The sequence below is a fragment of the Ambystoma mexicanum genome, chromosome 2q, assembly GCF_040938575.1.
Source record: "Ambystoma mexicanum isolate Mex_15411 chromosome 2q, UKY_AmexF1_1, whole genome shotgun sequence".
Taxonomy (NCBI): domain Eukaryota; kingdom Metazoa; phylum Chordata; class Amphibia; order Caudata; family Ambystomatidae; genus Ambystoma; species Ambystoma mexicanum.
This window is the reverse complement of record NC_090924.1, coordinates 1,396,530,240-1,396,540,041: the sequence shown is the minus strand read 5'-3', so window position 1 is coordinate 1,396,540,041 and position 9,802 is coordinate 1,396,530,240. Positions and strand designations below refer to the sequence as shown.

General features: G+C 54.0%; 1 protein-coding gene across 2 annotated transcripts in view; it reads left to right on the top strand.

The window, feature by feature from the left end:
- The first annotated feature begins 431 nt into the window (after positions 1 to 431).
- Positions 432 to 9,802, top strand: part of KCNH8 (potassium voltage-gated channel subfamily H member 8) — a 1,879,819-nt gene continuing 1,870,448 nt past the window's right edge. For both annotated transcript variants that reach the window (XM_069648885.1, XM_069648884.1), the window contains exon 1: positions 432 to 1,362. In XM_069648885.1, the coding sequence (XP_069504986.1) occupies positions 1,287 to 1,362 (76 nt within the window). In that variant the 5' untranslated portion in view covers positions 432 to 1,286. The remainder of the gene's footprint in view (positions 1,363 to 9,802) is intronic.

Below are 9,802 nucleotides of genomic sequence, written 5' to 3'. Positions count from 1 at the left end.
GCGCGTTGTAAATAATTTATCATATCATATCTTCTCTCCCCTGTCTACTCTTCTCTCTCCCGGTCTACCCTTCTGTCCCTCCAGCTCTTCCTCTCCTACTTTCTCTGTCACACTTGCCTCCTATACCTTTCTCTGTCTCGCCCTACCCTTCGGTTCAACTGCCCCTCCCGCACTCGCCTTTTCCCGCCTTTCTGCCACGGTGGAACTTTCCCTGTCTATCCTGCTACCCCGGGTCTCCCCCGCTCTCCTTCTCTCTTTCCCCACCTTCCTCTTCCACCCCTGTCCCCACTCTGACCCTTCTGATCCCCCATGTGTCTCCAGCTGCCTGTCTATCCTCCGCTGTCCCTGCCTCCCCGCATCTGCTGCCCTGTGCCATCCTCTGCCGCCCGCGTCCCCTGCTTTCGCTGCACCTGCTCTTCGCCTACTGCCTGCCCTGGCTCCTTTCGCTCTCCCGGTGCTGCTTCTGTTGCCTGGCGCGCGCCCGGCAGCCTGCCCCCGGGAGCGCGCTCTGGAGCCCGATGCTGCCTTTCTAACACAGAGCCCCGCGCTGCTTGTGCAGAGCCGTGCGGACCGGGCGCAGCCGAGGAGGGTCCACTGCGGGTCCGGCCAGAATCGCGGTGTGAGGAAGAGTCCCGGGCAAGGCCCTTGACCAGGGTCCCCTGCAACGTCCTAGGGTGGCTCCTGGGCGGCCGAGGAGGGTCCCGTGCAGAGCGAGGGCTGAAGAGGCAGCATGCCGAGCACAGCACCGAGGAGAAGTCTCTGGGTAAGCCCGGAGGAGACGTCCCGTGCACAGTTCTGAGGTGAGAGAGCCAGTGCACAGCGCCAAGTGGGAGTCTCGTCCACAACCTTAGAGAGGCTTCAAGTAAACTGCCGAGAAGTCCGAGCACTGCCCTGTGGAAGTGTCCAACGACCAGCCATAAGGGGGCGGGGGGTATCCCCAACCGTAGAGGGATTGAGTGGAAAGCTTTGAGGGGTATCAAGTGCACAGCCCTAAGGAGGGGTCGCGTGCTTTGAGTTTTGTGTTCACAGTGAATTTGGGGTCCATTGTACCGCTCTGTGGAGGAGTCCCGTGAACAGCTGATTGGAGGGGCCTTATGCAACGCCGAGGAAGCGCCCCAGTGAATGTCCCCCCAGGATGGAATTAATGGCCAGCCCTGTGGATTGAGGTGGAGTGTGTGCGGAGTGAGAGCGCGAACTCCCCGGATCTTCCTGAACCTTCCCTGGATTTCTCCCTGCCCCTCCCCCCGGGCTGAGTTTGATGGGGTCACAGAGGGGGCGCTGGAACCATGCCTGTGATGAAGGGACTGCTGGCACCCCAGAACACCTTCCTGGACACCATCGCCACCCGCTTTGACGGCACACGTGAGTATCCCCCCCCCCCTCTTAGTGAGGGCCCCAATATTTTGCACCGAGTGCAGCGATTTTTCGGTGGATGTTTCTTCTGATCTCTGGAATAAACTCTTCACAGCCCCCTCTCCCCCCCCCATCCTTTGACCCCTCCCACCTCCTGGCTGGGGGAGACTGGAAATGCCTGTGAGGCGGTGGGTGAATGAGAGGCTAGGGGGCCCTATGGGGACCCTGAGTGACCCCTGTGTGTTCAGATACTTTGCACGCATGGCTTGTGTGTTAGGGATAATGGGCAAGTCCTACATGTGGCGTTTACAGAAGTTTGCTATAGGGGCTGTAGGCGAGGGGTACACTCTTTATTGTCGAACGAGAGGTTTGGGTGCGGAGGCACTAAAGTTGCCTGGTGTTGGTTGTTTTCAGCTAGCTTATATGTGTACGAGTGGGAGGGGAAGGGGTAAACGGGCACTACACGTGCTATGTTGGATACTTACTATATGGTCACTACGTATGCCGTGGACGGTACTTTCTATTGGAAGGTATGGGGGAGGGGTTAAGGGTCACTACATATGCCGTGTAAGGTACTTGTTATATGAAGACATAGAGGAGTAAGAGACCATTGCATATGCGTGTAGGGTACGTTCTATATGAAGATATAGGGGAGGCATAAGGGGGATCTACATATGCCGTGTAAGGTATTTTCTGTAGGACGTTATGGGGAGGGGTAAAGGGTCACTACATATGTCGTGTAAGGTACTTTCTATAGGAAGGTATGGGGGAGGGGTAAATGGTCACTACATATGCCGTGTAAGGTACGTTCTGTAGGAAGGTACGGGGGAGGAGTAAAGGGTCACTGCATATGCCGTGTAAGGTACGTTCTGTAGGAAGGTACGGGGGAGGAGTAAAGGGTCACTGCATATGCCGTGTAAGGTACTTTCTGTAGGAAGGTACGGGGGAGGGGTAAAGGGTCACTGCATATGCCGTGTAAGGTACGTTCTATAGGAAGGTACGGGGGAGGAGTAAAGGGTCACTGCATATGCCGTGTAAGGTACGTTCTATAGGAAGATACGGGGGAGGAGTAAAGGGTCACTGCATATGCCGTGTAAGGTACGTTCTATAGGAAGCCGTGTGAGGTACGTTCTATAGGAAGATACGGGGGAGGAGTAAAGGGTCACTGCATGTGCCGTGTAAGGTACGTTTTATAAGAAGGTATGGGGGAGGAGTAACGGGTCACTGCATGTGCCGTGTAAGGTACGTTCTATAGGAAGATACGGGGGAGGGGTAAAGGGTCACTACGTATGCCGTGGACGGTACTTTCTATAGGAAGGTATGGGGGAGGGGTAAAGGGTCACTACATATGCCGTGGACGGTACTTTCTATAGGAAGGTATGGGGGAGGGGTAAAGGGTCACTACATATGCCGTGTAAGGTACGCTCTATAGGAAGGTATGGGGAGGGGTAAAGGGTCACTGCATATGCCGTGTAAGGTACGTTCTATAGGAAGGTATGGGGGCGGAGTAAAGGGTCACTGCATATGCCGTGTAAGGTACGCTCTATAGGAAGGTATGGGGGTAAAGGTGGACTTAATGGGCTGGTTAAGATGGTATAGCAATATGGTGAAATGTAGGGGAGAGGTAACGGGACAAGTACCTGATGTAGGTCACTTCCCATGGGAATGTGAAGGGGAGGGGTGAATGGGGACTTCGCGTGCTGTTTAACAGCCTTTATGAAGGACGGGGCGCGGGAGGGGAGAGGGGAGCTACATGGGCTGTTTAAGATGACACGTTTGGGCATATGTGGGGGAGGGGGCCACGGCATTGGCCGAGCTATTGTATATGGGCATATGTCGAGAGGGGGGAAAGGTGCACTGCCTTCGCTGGTTTACGATGCTTTCTATAGGACGGTGTGGGGGAGGGGATGAACGTATCTACATGAATGTTTGGAGGGGCTACGGTGCGGGTGTAAGACGTCTTCTATAGGAAGGTGCGGGGGGGGGGTTAAAGGTGCTCTATATTTGCCCCCCCCCCGCGTTACTGGTTACAAGATGCCGGGGCTAGGGCTACACAGGAATCCCATGTGGGTGGGGCCTCGGCGGGGTGAAAGGGGTCCTGCATGTGTTGATATAAGATGCATCAGGTTTAATATATTTTCTACGGGGCGCTTGGACGGAAGGCAAAGGGCGAGGGGGCTACGTGAGATTTTTATTTGCAATTAAAGTATACTTTTGACTATGAAGACTGGGTGGTATCTGGAGCGGGGGGTGGGGGTGCTGCGTTTGCTGCTTTGAATACCCCCTACTTATGGCGACACTGGATGGGAGTGGTGAGAGGGGACTCGCCCCCACAGTCTTTTGGTCTGAACTTTTTCCAGGGTTTTGAGGTCCACCGGAGCGTTGCATGTCCTCTCATCTGCAAGCTGGCTGTAGCTGCGTTCCCTGCCCTCTGCATGCATGGACGATGGGGAGTTAAGGGGGGGGGGGCTGTGGGGGTGGGGGCGGGTTTGGGGTACACGCGGTTCTCTTGCCTGCTTCCCTTTTGTTGATAAGACTTTTAGAAGGTTTTTCGACTGATTCCGGAAGAGAAAGGAGGACGCTGACGAGGTTTCGAACGAGGCATGTACAGTTGTACAAGTGAGCCTCGAAGACTACGGGTTTCTTCCGAGGCTCTATCGTTTTGTACTGAAATACAGCAGTGGCGCTGGCCGTGTCCCGGGGTCAAAGCGGCTTTCATGAATGCTCTCCCTGTTTACGGTGTACGTTTAAAGTTCAGTGGACAAACTACAGAAGCGATTAAAATAATAATAATTTAAAAAAAAACCTTCGTCCATTCTCCGTCAAAGTCGGCAGCTTTGACTTTCCTCTTCCTTCCCAACATCAGGCTTCCCTCTGGCCCTGCGGTAAGTGGCCCTGAGAGGCCCGTTCTGTGCAACCTTTCAGGGTCCGAACATCGCCATGGCTTCTGTTTTACACGCATCCCCTAAAGGCGCTATAGGGATCCACTTGAGATAATGGCCCTCATTACGACCCTTGCGGAAATTGACTGACCGGACCGCAACAGCGTAAATAGCGTTTCCGCCATTGCACGAAGGAGCAAAGTGCGGCCAATCACGACCCATCGGGCACGAGCATTACGCCATGGCGGAATCCGAAAGGCTGCGATGGCGGAAATGACCCCAAAACGGCCCTTACCGCCGCCGTACGCTGCACCAGGTGCAATACCGCCACCCATCTTAGCGGACACCGTAATGAGCGGTCACCGTAACGAGCGTGCACCGCAAATTACGGCCACCGTAAATATACGGAAACGGAAGTAAAAGCATGTGGCCGGAACGGGAAACAGCACGCCGCACAACTACAAAATCCGAATCCCAACACAACCATAAAAAATCCGACCCTGACACACATCCCAACCCGTTAGCAACCCCAGTTAAAAAAATAAATATGGGAAAGGTAGCCAAGAAAGCGTGTGACCGCAAGCGGCAGGTACACTTCTCCCGAGAGGAACTGACCGTGCTCACCGAGACCCTACAGGAAAATTCCGCCGTCGTCTTCTCAAGTCAAATGACCAGGACGGCCCTTGCCAACAAGAAGGCCATATGGGTCCTGGTGGCACAGCGCGTAAGTGCGGTGGGGACAACACCCCGCACGCCACAGCAATGTCGCAAGCGGTGGGACGACCTGCGGATCCGCGTACGCAGCATACTTTCTGCGAACAGGAACATCGCCACAGCTACCGGGGGGGGTTCAGAGTCGCCCATCAAGTTGACCCCCTGGGAGGAAATCTGCGCCTCCACCATAGGAATGGAGAGCATAGAGGGAGTCGGAGGGATGGAGAAAGGAGTGCCGACATCCGGAGAATCAGGTAGGTTGGCCAAGAGAAACAATGCGAAATCCACAAACCACGAACATGTGCAGTACCATGTGACCCCATAGTGCAATACATACTTAGCCCTGACAGCGCCCTCTAAAAGTCAGAATGAACAAACAAATCAATCAAGAAGCCATAAACAACCCCTACATGTGCAGCATGCACCCCCTAACTGCAGGCAGCCAAATGAATGCATCCTCAATCCACACGGAAATGAGACCACCTCCAAGGCCCAGTCCCAAATCCGCCTCATGTACCACCCCAATGCATTTGATACGTTGCCATTCCAAATCCGACAGACCCATAACTAACGCTCGCCCCTCTTTACTCCACCACAGGGTCCGATACCAACGACGAGCTGCAGGACACCCCTACCAGCACGCCTGCAAAGAGGGCCAGGACCAACGTCCCAAGAGCCTCCACCTCAGGTGCAAGGATCAAGACACGGCAGCAGCAGGAATCAAGTGGCAGCACACTGGAGGGGACTGCAACAGGCACCCCAGCAGCCAGCAAGTCCACAACCCCAGCACCACAGGTCCCCCCAAAGAACGTATCTGATGGCACCGCCTCTGGTGGTAGCAGCACCATAGGGGACACAGCTGTCATGCCAGCATGCTCCGACACGGAAAACAGTGCTGGCGACGTAGGTACCATCCATGACCTTTCCCAATCCCCCTGCATGTCCCATCCCCTACACCATGACGAAACCACGCAGGGGCACCCTGAAGACGACGACTGGCCAACCCCCACAAGTCCTGTGCCAAGGCAACATGTGTTGAGCAGCCCCCCTGTCACACCACCGCAAATGTCCATGGCCCAGCAGAGGCAACAGTCCCTCGACCTGCTGATCGAGCAACAGCAGGAAGCGTCCACGCTACTCAAGGACCATGCAAATGAATGCGGGGGTTCCAGGGCAGCCATGGAAACATCCACCGAGACACTCAGGGCACAAATAGAGAAAAGTAGTGAGAGCCTCAGGGGAGAAATGGAGAGAAGCACCGAGAGCCTGAGAGCACAAATGGAGAAAAGCACCGAGAGCCTGAGGGGGGAACTGCATGCGACGTCCAAAGACGTCTGTGCTGAACTTGCTGCTGTGCGCCGTGTGCTCTCGGAGCTCTCACAAACCCTCAGAGACATGCATGGACGCGAGCAGGCAGAGACCTCATCCGTGGCAAGTTCCGTCCAGGGCAGCCCCCAACGCAGATCTGGCAGGAACCTGCGCTCCACGGGCAGGGGTGCCCCTGATACCCGTAGAGGGGGCTTGCAATAGCGTCTACCCACGGACAGCATGCATATTTGGACACTGGTGTTGGGGGGGGAGGTAGTAGGGTGGAGGGGGTGTGTTGGGCTTCACTGGGTGGCGGGTCCATAGGGTGTATAAATCAAATCACATTAACAATACAGCACCTCATTATCATCCAATGACATGTGTGGACATTGATATTTGCGTACGAGGCCTTCATAGGCGTACAGTCCACAATGTGCCTGTACTACACACACACAGTGCCACAGGTCCCCTTTCCGTGTAATAGGCACCATGCGTGGTTGCTAGAAGCATGCATCTATGATGCTCTGTCGGATTGCACGTGCATCCTGTGCCTCATGGACTCCTTGAGGTGCCTCCACATCCCCACCCTCATCATCATCATCATCTTCAGGTGCATGCAGTACAGCGTCAGGGGGCATGGGCACATTCCTACGTATGCACATGTTGTGCAGCATGACACATGCCATGACCATCTTAGAAACCTTCTCATGGCTGTATATGAGTGCCCCGCCAGACCTGCTGAGGCTGCGGAAACGAGCCTTCAGTAGGCCGAATGCCTGTTCAATGACCACACGGGTACGTGAGTGGGCATGGTTGTAGTCCTCCTCATGCTCGTTCTGTGGGTTCCGGATTGGTGTAAGGAGCCATCTCTTCAGTGGATACCCGGCATCACCTGTATGAGACGAATAAAGGGTGTCAGTGGAATGATAGTGCTAAGTAGCCCCCCCCCCCCCTGCAAGGTCATTGACGCATCAAATGGGCCACGATGTCATGCATGAAATGAGACTCACCGAGTAGCCAGGATCTGTGCCCTGCGTGTCGCTCCATGTAGCGTGGTATTCTTGTGTTCCTCAGGACCATAGAATCATGGGTAGATCCTGGAAATCTGGCACAACAATGCGTAAATATCTTGTTGGAGTCACACACCATTTGCACATTGATTGAATGAAATTGTTTCCGGTTGCGGTACTGGACCTCCATGGCATGTGGGACAACCAATTCAACATGGGTGCAGTCGATGGCACCAATGCAACCCGGGATGCCGCCAAGTGCATGGAATCCCACTTTAGCGTTGGTAATCTCCTGGTACGTGCGTGGTAGTGTGATGTGGTCGTCGGCGTGCTTCAGGAGGGCATCGTGCACTTGGAAGAGTGTCCGTGAGAACAGTGGCTGTGAAATGCCATGCAACTGTCCCACTGTGTGCTGGTAGGTGCCTGTGGCCAGGAAGTGGAGTGCAGACACCACCTTCAGTAGGGGTGGGATGGCGGTTGGGCTATCTATCATGCTCACGAGGTCAGCATGTGTCATGTCCACAATGGCGATTATGGTGTCCCGGTCCAAACGGTAGAGGGTGTGGATCTGCTCAGCAGTGAGGTTGAACGGATCGGCTCGGAGGCGTGGGATTGCGGGCCGCCTGCGTGGTGGTAGTGGCAGTGCTTGTGGGCCTTGCTGACCCTGCCTTGCCCTCCTCCTCCTCCTTCTCCTCCGTCTCCCCTGTGCGCCCGGTTGTTGTACCTGTTGTTGTTCGTCGTCTTCTTGTAGTTGTAGCACTTGCAGTGCTATCTGGTACCCCAGGCCCAACATCGCTAGTCCTGCCGGTAGCATTTTGGAGTGGGAGTGGTTGTGGGAGGGGTTTGGGTCTGCAATATATGTGCTGTCGGCCTGTATGGCCTCCACCTGTGCTGATTGAATGAATCTGTGGCAGATGCAATCCCTTCTGGTCGAGCACGGCCCGCACGTAAGGCTGCATTTGGCCGCATGGCATCTTGGGATTGGAATCATGTATCAAATCCCGATGGCAGTGTGATGTACTTTGACTGATTTTCATGCTATGCTCCCATTGTTACACATGCTATGATTGCAGCCGCTTACATACCTGTGAAGAGTCAGTGGTATGTAGGGCTCGATCGATGGCCGACCCTCATGCAGCACAGTAACGTACTTCACCGACGGGCGTGGCGTCCCATTTGTGATTGCAGCCAGTTAGCATCATGACACACAGCCGCACTACATTGATGTAATTGTGAATGCAAGCGTTCACAGAAGCCTTTTCGACGTAATGTTGCAAGTGAGGAATTCGAAGGCCAGCATTTTTGGTTTTGAAGTAGCGGCGAGGATACGCCCACAGGTCTGGCTGGAAATGTAACGTTCTATTGTAGAATGTCCTTGGGACATGGCCCATAACGAGCAGGCAATGAATGATATGAATTGAATGGGATGCGCAATAGCGTAGTGGACGATAAGGCAGGACGTTCCCAAATCCATCTTGCTTCACAACACTACAGATCCGGCCAGGGGCACAGTGGTTTTTGCGGACTGCATTACGCACAGACGCGATGGAAGTTTCACATATTATGTGAGTGAATATTCATGCGTTTTCTTTGCGGGATGAGGGAATGATGTGTGGATGCATGGACTGATGAATCCGTTCAGGGTCTGCCATGTACATGGGTTTCTTGGTTCACTCCCCTTCCCCTGCGTTATGTGATGCAAGGCTGCCATAGTGGGACATACGTCTCTCTGCCCTTGTCGGATCCTCCCTGTCTCGACGCGCCTTCATACACTTGTGTCTAGGCACGTTACTAATCCCATGTCATGGGTTCTATCTTGACGGACGCATGCACAGTAACCGACGTTGCCAATGGTGTATTTAGCTCGATTGGTTTCGTTGTGATTCGATACTGGATTAGGGGTGTGTATATTCCTTTGGAGTGGGCTAGCATGCATATGGGTGTGGATTTGGTGTGTTGAATGAAGATTGTAATGCATCATGAGTCCCGTAATGCAATCGGTTGATTTGTGTTTCTTTTGGGTGACAGGTATCTCCTGCCCTATTGCAGATGCCATCTCTACGCCACTCCTCCAGATGGTTTTTACTCTCGACTCCTGCAGCTTCGGGTGAATCAGTGGAGCACCATTTCGATCATATGGGACGATCGCCAATGGGCCACATGCCCTTACGCTGTACTGGTGGCTAGGTGCAACATTTCGGCCTTTCAGCTCGACTAGTGCCTGCCTCATGGGACGGACCTGCGGTTCTTGCCGCTTCCATGTTGCCTTTTGGAACGTTGATGTAAGCCCTGTGTGCCATGATGGTACAGGGCGTCACACAAGTGGAAGCCGGTCAATTATTGCAGATGCAGCCCTCGGTGATGATGGTTGTTTTGGTGGGATTTTGCAAATTGATGTGGGGCCTTTGTCATTTGGATGTGCATTTAAATTGTATTCCGATATTTGTCGTGTTGCGTTGTTCTCTGCAGGTGATGTGGCGATTTTCGCTTTGTGGCGGTATGTATTGCATGATGATCTGCTTTGTGTTCCGCCTT